This window comes from Vitis vinifera, chromosome 2, assembly GCF_030704535.1.
Source record: "Vitis vinifera cultivar Pinot Noir 40024 chromosome 2, ASM3070453v1".
Taxonomy (NCBI): Eukaryota; Viridiplantae; Streptophyta; class Magnoliopsida; order Vitales; family Vitaceae; genus Vitis; species Vitis vinifera.
Window position 1 is genome coordinate 19,647,204 of NC_081806.1, and position 20,816 is coordinate 19,668,019.

The 20,816-nt window shown below is 29.4% G+C and overlaps 1 protein-coding gene across 1 annotated transcript; it reads right to left on the minus strand.

Moving 5' to 3' along the window:
• Positions 1–13,351: 13,351 nt before the first annotated feature.
• Positions 13,352–14,967, minus strand: LOC100247730 (uncharacterized). Its single transcript, XM_002271072.4, has one exon. The coding sequence runs from the start codon at positions 14,860–14,862 to the stop codon at positions 13,384–13,386; it is 1,479 nt and encodes a 492-aa protein (XP_002271108.1). The 5' UTR covers positions 14,863–14,967; the 3' UTR covers positions 13,352–13,383.
• Between the last annotated feature and the right edge of the window lie 5,849 nt (positions 14,968–20,816).

Sequence of the window (20,816 nt, forward strand, 5' to 3'; positions counted from 1 at the left end):
TATATAACTAATTATCAATTAGTTATTATATAACTAATTATCAATATATTTAATATAGCAATAATTTATAGGATATATTATAAAGTCATGACAACCCAATTAAATCTTAAACCTATTTGTCTATCTGTCAAAGATGAAACATTATTATTACAATATAGTCCTAATAATACTCAAGCTTTTGTTCCTAAAAAATTAAAATGGAATGAAATTACTCAATGAGGTCAATGGGAATTAAAAGATTTAACTCTTCCAAAACCAATTGAACCTTTAACAACTCCTTCAAAAATTATACAACATACATATAGTACTATTCAAGTAGAATTTAGTCCAGTTTCTAGATATTCATTTAATCAAGATTTTATATCTGCAAGACCTTCTACTTCAAATCCTAGTCTAAATGGTGTTGATTTTACTCCAAAAATTTCTATTCCTGTATATCAGCAACAAGAATCTCCTCCTGTGTCTCCTACTCGTTCGGATATGTATCCTAATTAAGTTAATATTATTCACAAGAAAAATTATAAAAATACTCCTTTTACTCCTAATGTATAATGGATAAAATCAGATTATTTTGCCCCTTATAATAATACTAAAAGAGCTTATTTTCAAACATTTCCTCCTCAAACTAGAAATGCATTAAGAAAACAATATGAAAAATATATGAATCAAAAGAAAATTACTATTCCTTTTTTCTATTGGTTTTTTAAACTTAAAAAACAAAGAAAACAAATTACAACTTTAAGAGATAAAGAAGGACACCAATTAGCAATAAAACATTCAAAAAATGTTCAAAAAAGAATTTTAACAATAACCTCAGAATTAGGTTCACAACCACCCTTAAATAATCATCAATTTAATTTTGACAATAATTCAATTTCTGCATCACCCTTCAAAATTCCAAGAACCAAAGATGAACAAAGTCCCATAATTTACAAGGATATTAGACAAGTTCAACAACAATTAAATTATACAAATCATTCTTTTCAACATTTAAGTCAACAAACAACAAAAATTTCTAAATTTTTGTTTTCTTCTGCCCCGGGAGGGAAGATAGGAGAAACAGAAACATTAACATTAAAATCCTCAAAAATTTCCTCAACTTTATCATCATCATCATCATCTTCCAAATCTTTAGAACAACCTTTTATTATTCCTATAAATGTTGCAAAATCAAATATTCAATTAGTCACACCAACAGAAACAATGTTAAAAGAAATACAAATTAGATTAAATGAACTCAATATTAATGGTATTAAGAATCAAATTCAAACTATAACAAAAGAAAAATCAGAAATAAATAAAATAGAAGAACAATTCAAAATGTCTCCTAATTCAATAGAAAAACCCCCTGCAACAGTCAATGCAATTTCTAATAATTTTATAAGTAGAAAAAATTATTATTCAAAACCCTCTTTTCCTGATGTTCAATTAGAAGAAAGAAATTATCAATTAGCTGCTAGTTATGATGGTAGTAGTTTTTATTAATGGAATATAGATGGAATGAGTGAACACCAAATAATTAATTTACTTCATGAAATGATGATGGTTGCTAATGCTTATAGAATCAAGACTAGTAACTCTGACTTTCATGCTGCGGGCGCCTTAGTAATAGGATTCACTGGTTTACTTAAAGGTTGGTGGGATCATTATTTGAGTTAAAATGACAGAGAATACATATTAAATGCAAAATAGACAATAGTCAAAGAAGAAGGAACGTCAGTCCAATCTTATGAAGAAGATGTTGTCAATACATTAATATTTGCAATAACAAAACATTTTATAGGAGATCCAGTTTATTTTCAAGAAAGAACTTCTGAAATCCTTAATAATCTTAGATGCCCATCACTTTAAGATTTCAAGTGGTATAAAGATATGTTTTTGGTCAAAGTTATGACAAGACATGATTGTGGAAGTCATTATTGGAAAGAAAAATTTATATCTGGTTTACCCACTTTATTTGCAAAAAAGGTTAAACAAAGAATAAGAAATATTCATAATGGTAGAATTCCTTATGAGTCATTAACATATAGAAAACTAATTACTTTTGTCAATAATGAAGGTTTAGCTCTTTGTACAGATCTCAAATTAAAGAGTCAAATGAAAAAAGAAAAACAAGACAGTAAAAAAGAATTAGGAAAATTTTGTTCATATTATGGTTATGAATAGTTGCCCCTTCAAAAAGAAAAAATAAACAAAATAAAATAAAAGGTAAAAACCATATATAAATTCAAAATTTCAAAAGAAGTTTGTAAAATCTATTCCTAATAAATCAAAATCTTCAAATAAAACAACTTTAAAAAAGAAAACACCAACATGTTATAAATGTGAAAAAGTAGGACATTATTCAAGAGATTGTCAATTAGAAAACAAGATTAATTCATTATAAATAAGTGATAAAATTAAAAATTTAATGATAGGATTAATGATTGATAAAGAAAATGAAGAATCAAGTGAAAATTATGACTCATAAGATGATAATCAAATACTAATAACACAAGAAATATCAAGTGAAGAGTCAAGTCTAGAAGAAGAATCAGATAATAAAAAAGATTGTGATGGTATTTGTGCATGCTCATATAAATCAATAAATGTGATTTCAAAATATTCAAAATCTCCTTTTAATCTCATTATTTGAAATTATGTACCTCTCATAAACTCAATATATTTCCAATTTTGGTATGATAAAGATAAAAACATTAGATATTTGTTTTATTCTTCAAAAGAGATACTAAAATTTGAAATTTTTCTACAGATGGAGCAAGAAAGGATTACATTTGGGAAATTTACTCTTCCAGTAATTCCTAAAAGTAATCTGTCATTCAGGATTCATAAAGATATAGAAGGAGTAGACAGATCACAAAAATTCATTTTAGACAACCTTTGGAATGCAAAAAGTGATATTCAAAAGTTGAAAGTTTTAAATGCCTTATCTTTTCATTTTAAACAGTTAAATGATAAATTAGACAGTTTTTCTAACACTTCAAGTTCTGATATACATTACACTCCAATGGATACAGATCTTGAAAATTTCATTTGCAGGAAAAAAACAAAAAAAATCTAAAACTACATTTTCAAAATGAATTTCAAAAGGAATTTTCAAATCAAATTGAGGATTCAAAACTTTCTGAAGAAAGCCAAGAATTTCAAATTTCTAGATTTTCATTTTTCAACCAAAAGATTTTGGATCTTCCTCATAACATTAGACAGATGATAAATGAAAAGGCTCAAGCCACAGGGAAAGCAAAGCAAAAGCATATCATGCAATTTCTTGCTGACTGTAGCACTTTTGGAATTACTATTCAAGGGATGAGCTTCACTTGGATTTCTCATTATGACAACACTTACAATAATTGTCCAAAGACCGATCTCTTGTGTAAGGAAATTCCATTAGAAAGGCATGACTATAAGTGTGCTCTTACTTACAGTATTTGCAAAGCCAATATTGACCTAGACAACTACAAACCAATAATCATTAAGTTCAACAATGAGTCAATAGAACTAACTCATTTTTTTCTCATGAATTATGGAGTTCTTTATCAACTAATTTTCTCCCATCCTGATCAAACCGATGGATTTGGAAGAAAATTAGCAGTTTGTGTTTTAAATGTCTTCATCAGAGATTTCAAATCAGTTGAACTCATTATAGAAAGCAAACCTCTTGAATGGTCGAATGATGGAGGTGTTTACCTTGCTCAACATCTCATCCTTCTCAAAGCCAATCAAAGAAAACATCAATTGTTTGGTACAGAGAGCCCTTGGCCTTGTACTAAATTCAGCCTCAAAAAACAAATCAAACATTGGAGGTCAAGAATGATTTCAAGAAATCTTGATTCTGAGATTTATAGTTTTTCTAACTATAATATCATTACTGAAGACAACATTCAAAAAATCATTTCTTCAACCAATCTTCCAAAAGTCTCTCTTCTTTTTCAAACTCAATTTACTTATCTTGTTGGTAAGTACAAAAAGGAATATGTTCTTGAAGAAGAAACCCGAAGAACTTTTGAAAAATATCTCTTAGAAATGCTCAATTAAGAGATATCAAGGATCTTTTGTACATCTGTAAATTGTTCCCTTGTGTTTATCCAGTAAAAAAAAAAAAAAAAAGTATGTAAAGCTTGAAAGTGTAAAAAGTATGTAAAGTTAAAAAAAAAAAAAAAAAAGTCAAAAGTCATGAATAGTGATGAATAGTGGGTTTTGTCTCCCACTTTAACTTTGAAGGCAACATGGAGCAAATGAGAAGAAAGAGAATAAATATTCTCTTCCAAAGCCATCTAACAGGAGAAAATTACCAAGGCTCTAACTACACGTGATGGATTTAAAAATTTTCAAAATTGAAGATTCAAGACAGATTCAAGTCCGAATCCTCGCCTATAAATAGAGCATCAACTTTCTTCATCAGGTAGAGGGGAAATAGAGCTTCAAAGAGCTTGAAAAAAAAAGTGAGAAATTAAGAGTTCAAAAATTTTCTCTTGTAATTTTCCTGTTGTATTCATCAATATGAGTTATCCTTCTGCTGTCAACCAGCTTGTATTCATCAACTCTCTATAATCAAGATATATTTTCAATAAACAATATTTTCATATTCAAATATTTGTGTTTTAATGTTTAAATTTCTACAATAAATTAGACAGAATTAGACATTAAATATTTCCGTTTTTCATGCTTGGAGATCATTAGACATAATTAATCATTGCACGCATGAACTATTATATGTCCTGGGTGCAAATGGTATCAAAGTCACATTCTGCTTGAGAACCGAGTGGTGTTACGAGTTGGAACAGTAATTAATCACAGATTTAGTCCTGACTTAGTTCGGGTTGAATTTCCTGTGAACGGATTGGTCAGCCTGTGATAGCGGTGTTTAAGGGCAGAAGGAGTGTAAGTCCCGTGTTGATCCGCTTGTGGTAGTCCTTGTTCAGGAAATTATTTGAATTGATTAAGGATAAAATTGTGATTATTTTATGTGACAATGAGTGATGTTATTAGGGAATTAAGTAGAACTAGTTCTTCTAGATCTTTTAGGTCCCATAATAATTCTGCATCTGCATCTGATTTAGAAAGATCTTCATATAAGATAATCAGCTTTACTGCATCATCACCTGCATCATCTGTTGCATTTCCATCTACATCATTTTATAGTCATCACATAAAATTTAATATTTCAAAACTAGATGAAGAAATGAGTCAAATAGAAAATCAACTAAAAAATATGTCAAACTTTGTTTCGGAAATTCCTCTTTTTAAAGAAGAGTCTGAGTCAATTAGTTTTTTTTATAATAAATCTCCTTTAAACATAAATATCATTAGAAAAAGAAATATTAAAAGAAATCATTTTGTTCTTGAAGTAGAATTTATTAAAGCAAATTACTTTTCTCCTGAAAATACTGCAAAAAGAAATTATTTTCAACAACTTCCTTCTCAAGTTAGAAATGCTTTAAGAAAACAATATGAAAAATATATGTAACAAGTTAGGATGACTATTCCTTTTTTCCTTTGGTTTTTCAAATATAGGAAACCCTCTAAAAGAATTGCAACATTAACTTCAAGAAAAACAATAGAAAATTCTCCACATAATAAAAAATTGTTAGAGCAACAAAACTCAAATCCAGAAGAGTCGAGTAAAGAATCAAAGAAGAGTCAAGTAAAACAAAATTTAATCAAATTTTGTTTTCTTCTACCCCGGGAGAGGTGGAGGAATCACAAATAGAAGAAAAAACAATAAAAGAAATTAATGAAATACAAAAAATAGAAAATAAAGAAAAAATAAAAACAATAAATGTAATATCTTCACAAGTAGATAAGCAAATATTTTTTGATAAAATTCAAGATGAAGAAACACAAAGAAACTATTTAAAAAATTTTAAAAATTTAATTCTCAATGAAGATTCAAATAAAATTCAAATTAAACCTACACAATACTCAATGGATGAAATTTATAATAGATTCAAAAAGACTCAAAGGCCAATAACCATTAAAGACTTGGAAGAAGAAATAAAAGAAATAAAAAGTCAAATAAATCAATTAAAATTAGAAAATGAACAAATAAAATTAGAAAACGAAATAATAAAACAAGAAAATGAGCAAATAAAACAAGAAAATGAACAAATTAGAAATGTAATACAATATAAACAAGATTTTGCTAAAACCTTTGATAATCAAGATCTAGGAATAATAATACCTAATAAACAAACTCCGATAAAATCATTTATAAATACAATAACAAAAATAGATTTTCAAATATGGTATACAAATATAAAACTCATAGTAGAAGATTTTGAAATGGAAATAGTAGCATTAATAGACTTAGGAGCTTATATGAATTGTATTCAAGAAATATTAATTCCTGTTAAATATTATGAATAAACCGGACAAGAACTTTTTACTGCAAATGAAGGAAAATTAGAAATAGAATTTAAACTTCAAAATGTTCATATATGTCAAAATAATTATTGTTTTAGAACTCAATTTATATTAGTACAAAATATGACTGAACCTTTAATCTTAGGAACTCCTTTTATTACATTACTTTACCCTTTTCAAGTAAATGATGAAGGTGTCAAAACTACAATATTAGGAAACACTATATTTTTCCCTTTTATATATCCATTAACTAAAAAAGAAATACATCAAGTTCAAAGTGATTCAATAAATAAAAGAATAAATTTAATTCAAAGAAAATAAGCTCATATAAATTATTTATCAAAAGAAATTCAATATAAAAAGATAGAAGAACAACTTGTAGAAGAAAAGGTTCAAAAAAGAATAAAAGAAACTCAAGATCTTTTTCAAAAAGAAATTTGTTTTGATCTCCCAAATGCTTTTTGGTCCAGAAAGAAACATGAGATAAGTCTACCTTATATTCAAAGCTTTGATGAATCTAAAATTCCTACAAAGGCTAGACCTATTCAAATGAATGAAAAACTTTTAGAATATTGTAAACAAGAAATTGATTCATTATTAAAGAAGAAATTAATCAGACCCTCAAAATCTCCTTGGAGTTGTTTCGCTTTTTATGTACAAAATGCTGCTGAGATAGAAAGAGGAGCACCAAGATTAGTCATTAATTATAAACCTTTAAATAAAGTATTACAATGGATAAGATACCCTATTCCTAATAAGGAAGATTTACTCAAAAGACTACATAGTTCTGTAATTTGTTCAAAATTTGATATGAAATTTAGATTCTGGCAAGTTCAAATTAAAGAAGAAGATAGGTACAAAACTGCTTTTACTGTCCCTTTTGGTCATTATGGATGGAATGTCCTGCCTTTTAGTATCAAAAATGCCTCTTCTGAATTTCAAAATATTATGAATGATATTTTCAATCCTCATTTTCAATTTATAATTGTATACATTGATGATGTCTTAGTATTTTCTGATTCATTAGAAAAAAAATTTATTCATTTAAAGAAAATTTTTAATGTCATTAAAGAAAATGGAATGGCTTATTCTGCTCCAAAAATGAAATTATTTCAAACAAAGATTAGATTTTTAGGACATGAAATTTTTCAAGGAACAACAAAACCGATTTAAAGGTCAATAGAATTTGCTGACAAATTTCCTGATGAAATAAAAGATAAAAAACAATTGCAAAGATTTCTAGGTTGTTTAAATTATGTTTCTGATTACTTCAAAGATTTGAGAATCATTTGTGAACCCTTATACAAAAGACTTAGAAAAAATGCACCTGCATGGATTGAGCATCATACTAATTTGGTCAAAGAAATTAAACAAATAATCAAACGTTTACCATGCATCGGCATCCCTCATCCAAATGCATTGCTCATTTTAGACTCAGATGCATCTAATTTAGGTTATGGAGGCATATTAAAGCAAAAATATAATAATCAAGTGCATATAGTTAGATATCATTCAGGGATCTGGTTGGGGGCTCAAATAAATTATTCAACTGTAAAAAAAAAAAGTTTTATCTATAGTTTTATGTATTGCAAAATTTCAAAGTGATTTGATAAATAAAAAATTTCTTTTGAAAATTGATTGCAAAACTGCAAAAGATATTTTACAAAAAGATATTAAAAATTTAGTTTCAAAACAATTTTTACAAGATGGAAAGCTTTACTTTCAAACTTTGATTTTGAAATCGAATTTATCAAAGGAGAGTTGAATTCCCTTCCTGACTTCCTTACTCGGGAGTTTTTGCAGGGTAAGGATCCTTCTCCATCCTAATGGGCACTCCCGTTAGGTCTCAACTTCCTTCATCATACAAGAAAACCAAAGCTTCATATGCCATGATTTCAAACTTTTCAAATGTTCGTCCTACTTTTCCATTACAAACATCAAATTCCTTTCAAGTTTTGAGTCCAGATTTTCCTCATTTTCAGCCTTCAAAAAGTTTTATTCAAGCTTCTAAATCAACCCTTAAAAATATTGATATTAAAAAATAATCCAGCCCTAACACTATTTCAACATCACCTTCTCCTTCTCAGTCTCCTTCTCCTTCCTTTTCTTATAATCAATATGTCAAAAAACCCAAAACCTTAGAGATTGCTTTCATTGAGCTAGAGTTCAATTATGAAGAGATTCCTAAAATTCTTCCTCACATCTTTCCTCAAGGAGTCAACTTCAATTCAAATAATCCTTTGAAAACTCGTCAATTTTATGAGTTCATCCTTGTGGACACCGATTCAGTTAAAATTACTCATAACACTGATAAAAACAATCCTCAAAGGATTGCTTTTTCCAAATGTCAAATTCTCAGAGTCATGACCATTGCTGATTGGAATAAAAAACCCTTCACTTGCAAAGCCTTTAGTCAACCTTTTCATCCAATGAGCTACAATTACATAGATTATATGGATGCTTGGTATAATATGTTTTATTTACAAAGCTACCAGCATTCTTGGTTCATCCAATTTTCAAGAAATCGCAATACTAAATTTCCTGCTTGGTTTAAAAAATGGTAGACTTTCTTTGGTTTACTAGACTCCTTATTTCCTCCTAAAATTCAAGAAAAATTCAACTTCTACAAGAGCAAGACTTCATCTCAGTCTATCACTCAACCTAGACTCCTGACTTTCTGTTCGAGATTAAGAATTCCATGGATTCTCTCATGGAAGATTATCAAGAAGAAAGAGCAACCTCCTCCATTTCCATTATCTCTTTCTAGAGAATTCAGCATCAAATGGTGGGACAAATTCAATCATGATTTTGTATGTCAACAGAAGATTTTGCAATTAATTTCAACAAGGCCAGAATCATCAAATTCAAAAGACTCAACTAGTTCTTCTCAAGGACCGACTCAAGAAGAATTTCTAACTTTGAAAAGCAAATGTCAAGCACCCGCTACTGATTTAGAGCAATATCGTCAAGGACTCATTCAAACCCTCAAGCAGTTTGGAGATCAAGAAAATGAAGAAACTGAAGATGCAATTTTATCAGATGATTCATACGTAGACCTGAGTTTATCCTTTACAGATGACCTATGGGTCAATTTAGATAAAAGATTTCAAGAATCTTTTGTACAATTGTATATTTGTACAATTGTCTCTTTGTATTTATCCAGTAAAAAAAAAAATGTAAAGCCTAAAAATGTGAAAAGTATGTAAAAAAAAAAAAAAAAAAAAATCAAAAGTCATGAATAGTAGTAAATAGTAGAATTTGTCTACTTTTGTCTACTACTTTACTTTGCTAGCAACGTGGAATGGGAAAGCAAAGAGAATTTTTTCTCTTCTCAAGTCTCTGACAAGGAAAAGAAAAATATTCTTTTAAAAAAAACCATAATTTAAGAATTTCTTCATGTATTTATATCATATAAAAGTAAAAGAAAAATGGAAAACACATAAGCATATGAAATGTCTAAAACATCAATATAATTTAGATTTATGAGACACTTACCTCAAGTATAGGAATATTGGAAAGAAATGAAAATGCTGTAATGATTCTAAGTTGAGTTATCACATACTCTCTCTATTTTAAGATAATTTGTATAATAAAAACCTTAATTTTTATATAAAAAATTTAAATCCTAGTTTTTTTATTTTTATTTTTTATTAATAATTTCAAGTTAATTTAAACCTATTTAAATTTTAGGAAAAAAACAAATATTACCTAACCTATTTCTTCCATCTTCATGATATTCAATGTGTAAGTAAAATATGAATATATATAGGACTAAATGTATAAAAGAAGAGAAGAAAAGAAAAGAAAAATGTTTATTTTTGTTGGGGAAAAGAAAAGAAGGGAAGAAAAGCAATGCTTTTTTATTTTTATTTTTCGATTTTTAGCAATAAATTTGTTGTCATTATGTTAAAAAAAAAATTGAACCCATATGTGTATCAAAATTTTGCTAACCCTTTACAATTTGCATCACAATACCATAAATAAAATTGAAGAGTCTTGTTTGGTACTTTTAATGTTATCTCAATTAATAAATATATAATAAATCTAAATTCATGTATTTGGGTATATAATAAATGTTCATTTGGTGCTATTAAAGATAGTATAAATGATAAATTTATTAATATTTTTAAGGATAGATGATAAATAATAATTTATTAATAACATATTATTAATTATTTTCATAAATACAATGTACTATCATATTATAAACTATTATCTAATGTTTTATGTTATTATATAACTAATTATCAATATATTTAATATACTAATACTATATTTAAGAAGATGATATTAATGAATAAATAATATTTATAATTGGAAATATCAAATAATCATCCCCTTATATATGGTAATGTATTATAATAATATAAAATTAATATAATTAAGATCTATCCTTTATTTTATTTAATTATTTTTTATATTTTTATAATAATTAACTAGTTTTTATCCTCATAATATTAATGTTGAATTGTATCATGGATATATCTTAAAGGTCATATATTTCTCTTTATAGATTTTATTTGTTTTTTATTCATTGTAATTATTTAGGTTTATCATTGCTTCAAATAAAATTTTTAAATATAAAATTATTATAATCATTGTAGAATCTCAACATGCCCCCTTAAAACTCAATTTCAATGATTAAACCAATATGCTAGAAAACTATTTTTTTTTTTCACTAATTCAATTATGAAGAGAGAAAAATCATCAAATGGGTGATGCTCTCATGATGGAATGGAATGCTGACTCTTTTCGTTTGGATTAGTGACTTATATCTATCTATCTATTTATATATATATATATAAATATATTACCTTTTATAAATAAAAAAAAATTAAGTAATTTACTTACTAAAAATTCCTATTATGCTTCAAACATTTTTTTTTCATATTTTTTTCTTAATATGTATTATTCCTTTTTTGTATATATAAAATTTAAATAATTTATTTACTAACTCTTGTTTTCGATATTTCTTTGTTTTTTAATAAATATATATTCAATTCTTTAATGCATCTTATTTTTTTATATATATAAAAAAATTAGATAATATATTTACTAAAAATTAAAACTATGTAATATGCATTTTAATATTTCTTTAATTCTTTAAGATGCATTATTCTTTTTTTTTTATATATAAATTTCCTACAAGTAAGAACTCTCCCTTAGACCTTGGTATATTTTGAACCAAGGAAAAACAAATATTTCTTGTCTGAAAATTTTCAATTATGTTCCATTTGGTTACAAAGAAAATGCAGGAAAATTGGACTTTCTGTGGTTATATAAACAAGTGGAACTTGAATCTAGGGTAAATGTTCATCTCTCTTATTCCTCTTTCTTCTCTTTCTTTATTATTTTCTTTTTTTTCTCTCATTTATTGACTTCTCTATTCCTTAGAGCCTCATCGGTTTAGATTTAGAATGTGTTTGCCTCATCATCCTCACAACTGACCCTCTTCTCTATAGCGAATGTCTCTCATCTTGTCTCAATCAAGCTTGATTGAGGGAATTATCTCCTTTGACATAGTCAGTTTCTACTAATTCTTCACAGTTAAGATGTCATAGATTTCTTCCTCTCAGATAAAACCTTGATTTACAATCAGTCTGTTGATCTTCTTATTTCAAAGCTTTGAAAATGCTAGACCTCTCTCTTTTTCATCTTTCTAAATATTTCCTCTTTTTCCTATGTCCATTTCTCATTAAACCTTTACCATGACTACTTACAACCTATTTGGTTTTTATGGTTTTTCTTTAGGATTTTGTATAGTATTTATTCATATAATATTTTGGTTTCTAAAATTGTTCTGATTCCATGTTGCTTATTTGCTTTATGTTTGAGATTCATATGAACATATTACTGACTGGATTTTTATCAATTCAATGAGCTAGTTTAAAATTTTTGGATTTATAAATTTCATTTCCAAATCAATGATTTAAATCTTGAAAATATGGGAAAAGAAAAGAAATTAGTTATTGGTTAATTGATAAGCCTTGATTTCTTAGGTTGTTGTGATTTTTTTTTTTAAATGAGAATTAATTTTTTTTTAATGTAAAGCTTTGTAATTAGGTCAAGAAAAGTCATAGGTTGGACTCTAATATTGGAATGAACTCTGAAAGTGGAAAAAGAAAAAGGGAAAAAATAAAAAGAAAAAGGAAAAAAATAATTATGTTTTATCCTATAGGCTAAGGGTACATACAAAATGTTAATTACATGTTTTATTCAAAGAAACAACCTCTCATTCCAAGAAATCTATATTTCAATGATAATGAAATCTTAAAGTAAAATTTTTTTTTAAAAAAAAGGAAAAGAAAAAGAAAAAAATAATTATGTTCTATCCCTAGAGCCTAAGTGTAGATGCAAAATGTTTTATTTTTGATACAAAGAAACAACCTTTCATATGTTAATCGATTAAATAGCGACACATGGTAGTGATAAAAAGAAATCATTCCAAACAATATATATTCCAATTAAAATGAACTCTGAAAGTAAAAGTAAAAGTAAAAGTAAAAAAAAATAAAAAAAATAATAATAATAATAATTATGTTATGTCCCTATAGTCTAAGGGTACATACAAAATATTTCATTTTCGATATAAAGAAACAACTTCTCATGCTAATTGATCAAATAGCAACACGGGTTGATGAGAAAATATATATATATTTCATTCATTTCTTCTACAGTTTTGATTAAATACATTTAATCTTTATGAGTTTGAAATTGTATAAAATACCTTCCTTATTTTAAATAAAAGAAAAGGTGAATGAAAATTAGAAATGAGAATGATAAAATACGTATTTGATGAAGTTACGAAACAATGAGGGTTAGGTGTATTAAACCAAAAGTAACAAGGATTAGGTGTATTTAATTAAAACATGAGGGACGTGAATGAAATTAATACTAAAAAGAAATGATTCCAAGCAATATATCTTCCGATTAAGATGAACTCTCAAAGTTAAAAACCAAAAAAGAAAAAAAAAAAGACAAATAAAAAGGAAAAAAAAATTATGTTCCATCCCAATATCCTTAAGGGTACATACAAAACGTTTCATTTTTTATACAAAGAAACAACCTCTCATATGCTAAGGCCATCTTGGTTGCAGTAAACATAGAGGCTGCATATCTCCTACATGCCTTTCCCCTTTGTGCTAACCTGCTTCTCCCTTCTTTCACCACTTGTTCCATTGCTTGCAACAGTGACTCCACATTTGGAGAAAACATGAACCCATACTCATCATCAACCACAATTGTGCCTTTGATGCTTGGAAACCTTGATGCCAGTACAGCCTTCCCACTCATCATCACCTCCATTAGAGTAATATCGAGCCCCTGGGGCCTAAGAGTCGGGTTCACAAAGATGTCGATCGAGTTGTAGAAGGCGCGAAGTTGGGAAGGATTCAGGGACCCCAAGACTAATACCTGGCGCCCCAAGTCCTTGTACCTGTTCTCCCATGGCCCTGAGCCTGCAACAATCAAGTAGGCATCTGGGTGTCGTTTTATGAATCTGGAGAATGCCTCATGGAGTATGGCATGCCCTTTGTCCTTCACTAGCCTCCCTGAAACTCCTAGTATTAAACTAGCGTTTTGTGGGATCCCGATTCTGGACCGGAACTGGTGACCTAGCTGCAAGTCCTGCCGGAAGTCTTCCTCATCGACTCCATTCAGAATCACATGGACTCTTTGGGTGGGGATTTGGTATACATCCCTTAGAACTTCCCCAGAGCTATCGCTTGTGGCCACATGGTGGGCATAGTTATGGAAGAACCTTATTTCATTCAGAACTTTTGGGATCACCCCTTGGACACTCCTGTTGAAGCCTGGAGAAATGGGCTCACCGGGGGGACGCAGGGCCAAGTCTTGGTAGATGTATGAGCTTAAGCTCTCAAGGGCAATACCGTGCCATGAGACCGCAAGATTGGGGAGAGTTTTCGCCAGCGAGTGAGGCAGCGCGACGCTTTCTGAGTGGACTACGTCGAAGGGGACCTGGCTGTTCTCCTCCAGAAACTGCTCCCACGCCCTGTTGTAGGCCCACCGCCCTGGTTCCCCTTCATGGAAGTGAATTCTCGGGGATGAGGACGTTGGGCTGCCGTTAGATTGCATATTCATTTCTTGCAAAGCAGCTGCTCCTCTCTGGTCTCCAGGCGGGGAGGTGAAGATGTGGACGCGATGGCCGCGGCGGGATAAGGCTGTGTGCAGCGTTTGGGCGTGGCGCTCCATGCCACCTGGGGTTGTGCCAATAGGCCATTTCCTTGAGAAGACCGCGATCTTGAGGACGACGGGTGGGGCACGGCTCCCGCCCAGCTCCAGGCGGTTCCAGGCGAACTCAGCTCCACGGAGGTCACCGGTCCACGGTCTGACATGGGAGGAGAAGGGGTTGGAGATGGAGGAAGGGACATGGAGGACAAGACGAGCTGAAATGGTGAAGAGAACAATGAAGAAAAGGATTCTTGTGAGGCTTGTTTGGGGTGGGAGAAAGCCCCTTTTGGGCTTGGTGTTGGGAGCCATATCGGGGGTGAGTTTCGAAGTATGGAGAAGGGTGTTTGTCTTGTGCTAGATGCTTTTGAAAACCAAAAATTTATAGGTGTTCATTTGATGGTTCTGGGTACGTGGGTTTGAATCCCAATAATCTTTGCATAAGATTTATATTCAACTTGCTTTTAAGATGTTGCTACTTGATCAAGCTTCACCCTTATAATTGATTTGTTTTTTTCATGTATTCCTTCATTATCATCATTATAAATTAGAACTTTTTTATAACATGTCAGAACCAAAAATCACAACTAATAAAAAATGTCTTTTTTATTTGTATTTTAATAATAATTTTATTTATTTTATAGTTAGTTCTCATTTATTTACAACCTTCTTTCAAAGTAAAATATTATGTTATGTTTGGTTCTGAAAAATATTAAAAAATAAATAAATAAATATTAAGAAACACGATTTTTTTCATATTTGGTTTCATCATAAAAAAAATATATAAAAAATTAAATATAATTAAAATTAATTTAAAATTTATATATTTTAAAATTATTTAATCTTATTATAATATAAAAAAAATAAGTAAATTGAATTTTAAAAAATATATAAAAATAATTGATTAAATTTAAATATATTCTTTTATTTTTTTAAACTTTTTTTTATTTTCTTTTTTTCGTATTTTGTCTCGAGAAACAAACATAAAGTGTTAATCATGGATATATTTTCTATGAAGAATTGTTAATATGGGTGAGCCTTCTCTCCCTCCTAGGGATTATAATGAAGTAATAAGTCAACTACCCACCTTAGGAAGATTTGGAGCGAAACCGATTTGACTGTTGCTTTTGACATTCCCTTAACATATACAACCCACATTCCCTTTAGGTAAGTTTTGAGTGTGATGCATGTGTTCATACAAATGTAAAATGCCAACACACACGATATAAACTTGGCCCTTAATATATACATGTGGGAGGTAGTGGACTCTATAAGCCACTTGCATGTGCTTTTGCTTGGCCTAGAAGCACAAATTTTATTTATTTATTTTCTTTTAGGGATAGGCTACTTTGCTCTCTTTTTAAGGTCCACTTAGCTGTATATGTACGTGACTTTTTAAGTGTAACATTTATGCCTATTAATTCATGTGGTTGTGCTTTGTCCACATGTGCTTTGTCAAATCACATGAAAGGGGATTATATTTGAAGGAATTGATTAGTTACTATTTTATGGGATTTTTATATTTTTATTATTCAATTATTGTTTTATTTTTTTATTATTTTATTTTGGTTTTATTTTTTATTTTTGAAAGTTTATATTTTTTTAAAAAAAATTAGTCGATTTATAATAGTAAAGCATTAATGTTCAACATTCATCCAACAAAATATGAAAATGAAAGAAAATTGGATAAAATTGAGGAGAGACCACAAGTTTTTTAAATTACTTTAGCTTTAAAATATTATTCTTTATGTGGGTTTTGTAACACCAAGCTCAAGACTCAAGTAAGACTACACATTGGGTTGGGCTGTTCATGGCCTATCAACCTAGGCCCAAAAACTTTTAAATGAGTAAGATCAGGTTTTTGGTGATAAAGAGCTTGATAGGGTGATCTATTCTTTAACACTGGTGTAGGAAGTCTATTTATCAAATAAACTGCAGTTTCAAAGGCTTGTTCCCAAAATTTTAAAGGCATGGATGCTCTTGTGCAAGCTAGGTTAGGCTCATTTCAATAATGTGCCTATGTTTTCTTTCTGCATTTCCTTGTTGTTCAAGTGTGTGAGGACATGGATGCCTATGTTTGACACCAAAAGTTGCAAGGAAATTAGTGAAAGGCCTGTACTCCCCACTCCAATCAATTTAAAGTGCCTTTATTTATTTTTTTTTGTTAAATTGAAGTTCAATAAAAACCTTGAATTACTTGAAAATGCATCAGATTTTTGTTTGATGGGAAACATGCATGTATATCTGGTGAAGTTGTCAATGAAGTGAATATAGTATCTTACCCCATTTAAAGCAGGCACAAGTGATGGACCTTAAATATCTGAGTATGTTAATTCTAAGGGTTCAGTTGTCATAGAAGTGGAGTGGTTTAAAGGAAGCTTGTGTGCTTTTCCAAGTTGGCATGCTGAACAAAAGAAATACTGATCTTTATTGCCTTGAACTTGAACTTTACAATTGGAAAGTAAAGATTCAACAACTTTCATAGGAGGGTGTCCAAGGCACTGATATCATAGACTTACATTTGAATTCAAACTAGAGATAGATAACATTGAAAAAGAACTTGCTGACCCTATGTAATTATTCTGTAGGCTTCTTGAGTTTATTTTTTATCCTAGATTTTGAAGTTGAAGTTGGTAAAGCCCACTTGATAAGTCAAGCTTCCCTCTGAGTAGAACTTTCCTTGTGGTTGAATCCTTGTCAACACATAAAGAAGGATGAAATTCAATAAAGGCATTGTTGTCAGAGGTAAATTTGGATATACCAAGCAAGTTCTTTGTTATGGCAGGCACACAAAACAAATTATTTAGAAGCAATTAGATTTATTGTTAGAATGAATAGCAGCATGCCCAGAATGAGTGATGGTAAAACCTTGGCCATTTCCCACCAAAATTTTGTTGGCTCCTCCATACTCTACTGGCATTGATAGGTTGTTAATACCAGGAGTAATGTGATTAGAAGCCCCTGAATCTGGATACTAGTTTAGATCATTGACTATATGTGGAGAAGCTGTCATGGCTGTGTGCTGACTGACATTTGGGCCTTGATAGGTTTGATCAAATCTGTAATAACATATGGCTGCTATGTGACCAAGCTTTCTACAAACCTGACATTGTGGCTTGGACTTATTTTGATAATTTCCTAGGCCTTTACCTCGTCCATATCCATGACCCCTGCCAGAAAAAATTGTTATTTTGTAGATTTTTGTTCTGAAAATGTTGAGAATTCTTACCACCAGAATTATTTCTCTTATCATTGTTCATTGACGGATTGTTGTGTTGATAGAAAGTGCCTTGGTATTTTTTTTTTTATTGCTGTTTTGAACTGCAATATGTGTTGAGATTTGTAGCAGAGTTTCTTGACCTCCATTTGTGATATCCAGATGATTCTCTTGAATAAATAGGAGACTACTTATTTCTCCTATATCAAGTTCACCAATACCTCCAGGTTTGGTGCTGGTAGATGTAACAAAAGATTCATACTTAGGACTCAAACCATTTAGGATATGTTCGATTTGCTCTTCATGTGGCACCAAATGATCAGTTGTTTCCCTTTTGTCTACAAACCCTTGCATTTTTACCAGGTATTCAGTCATGGAAAGGGTACCTTTCTTTGTGGATTGCAGTTGAATTCAAAATTGCCTGATCCTTGCTCTTGACTGAGAGGTGAAACGTAGTCCCAAGCCACAAACGAGGTTGCTGAATTAATGATCTGAGCATGGATTCCTTCTGATAGTGATGAGAAAATCCAATTCAGAATTGTCTGATCATGCCTTTGCCATCGTAGATACAGAGGATTGATGGTGTTTGAATTCAGAAGAGGTTTTGGAGGATATTTTATCATACCCTTGACATGATCTTCTAAATGTGAGAATCTGAGATTTCCCAAACAGATAATTGTGTTCATCAAGCTTGATGGTCAAGGAATGGTTAAGGGTGTTTGATGGAAGCTGAGGTGGTTGGGTTGATTGAATTTCAGTGGCTAGACTATTCTGTACATTCAAAGAAGATTGGGGTGTTTGGTCTCCAGTGATTGATGTCATTTTTCAGGCTGATGACTCTGATACCATGAAGAGAATTACAAGTTTATTGACTTGAAAAACTTCACGTACAATGAGAGTTACACCAGAATTTATAATGAATCAAAACTGAAAAAAAAAAATGATTCAACCTTATCCTAGATCACTAGAATCCTTAGTAATTCAAACTATTAAATCCTTATCAGTTTGGAATCCTATGATCACTAGAATCCGTAGAGATTCAAACTATTAAATCCTTATCAGTTGAGTTCAAATTGAATCCTTATCCTGGTCACTTCTAATTTTATATTTTCCTATATCTTCCATTTCTTTATTTCTATAATATATATTACTCCATTTATCATAAAAGATTTAAATAGTTTATTTACTAAACCTTGTTTCTCAATTTTTATTCTTTACTGTTTTCTCATACTTTTTATATAAAATTAAATAATTTATTTACTATTATTTTTCCATATCTCTTTATCTTTTTTATATATAAAAATTTAAATATTTTATTCTCTAAACCCTATTTTTCCATTTTTTTTATTCTTTAATACATATTTTCATAACTTTTTATTAAAAAAAACTAAATAATCTATTTACTAAAAAAAATTTTATTATGTTTGATGCATTCTTTATATATATATATATATATATATATATATATATATATATATATATATATATATATTATAAATAAATAAATAATTTATATCTTAAAAAATTAGTATTGATTTTCCATATTTTTAATCTTTTTATTAAAATATTTAATTAATTTATTTGCTAAAAATTAAATAATTTATTCACTATTTTTTTTTTGCACCTTTTATAAAATAAAAAAAATTAAATAATTTACTTACTAAAAATTCCTATTATGTTTCAAGCATTCTTTTTTTCATATATTTTTTTTTTATCTTTAATAATATTATTCCTTTTTTTAAAAAAAGTTAAATAATCTTGTTTCCCATATTTTTTATTCTTTAATGCATATTATTTTTTTGTAAAAAATTCGATAATACATTTACTAAAAATTAAAACTATGTGCCATGCATATTTAATATTTCTTTAATTCTCTAAGATAAATTATTCTTTTTTTTTTTATAAATTTCCTACAACTAAGGGGTAGAACTTCTGTTTTGTCTTCTTAGCACATGTAGTACTAAGTGTCTTCATATACTTTTTTTTTTACTTGTAGTCATTTCTTGGTGGCCCATTGATTCTCATATTGTAGACCCTCCATTTTGTTTCTTTAGCACATGCCCTATTAGGTGATCTTTCAATATTCCATAGTAGTTCCTTGGTAGCTCACGCTACTCATACAACTTATCTTTCGAACCACCTTCGAGACTCTAGTCGAGGGATTTATCTGACCCCTCATTGTGACCCTTGGCAGCCTCGAGTTAACCTACGATTTTTCGTTCTTTTTTTAGGATAGTTTATTTAGATACACATTTAGGATAACATAGTTAGGCACACTTCTAGTTCACTTAGGCCCATTTAAGCATACCATGCCCACCAAGGCTCATTTACTCACACTTGGCCCATTAGGCATCACTTAGGCCCACTTAGACTCATTTGACCCATTTAGGATTACCTTGGCCTTTTTAGGTTACCCTAACCCCTTTAGGTCACCCAAGTTCACTTAGGCACATTTGACCCATCTAGGTACACTTAACCCACCTAGGCCCACCTTAGGCTCACCTAACTCACCTAGGCCCATTTAGGCCCACCTAGATTCACCTAGGTCTACCTAGGTTCACCTAGGCCCGCTTAGGTTCACCTAAGCCCACTTTAAACACACTTAGGTCACCTCTTTGGCATTTTTTGCATGACTTACATGGTTGCTCATTTTTATTTATTTATTTATTTATTTTTATTTTTAATTAACCTATTTATTTATTATTGTTTTATCGTTTTCTAATTTATTTATTTATTCATTCAATTATTTAATTTAATAAATTTGATGCTTTTGCAAGGAAACCTACCAATGGAAAAGAAAGGGTTGACATCATATTTTTTATTTTTTATTTTTTTAAGGAGATTTAGTTTTTAATCTTTATTTATTGGAAAATCAAATTTTTTTTTAAAATAGATAGGATAAATTTTAAATTGAAGAATCGGAATATATAATTTATTTATTTATTTTTATTTTATTTATTTTTTTATTTGTTGGAAAATCATAATTTTTTTTTAAATGGAGAGGATAAGTTTGAATTAAAAGAAACAATTCTAAAATGGAAGATACACA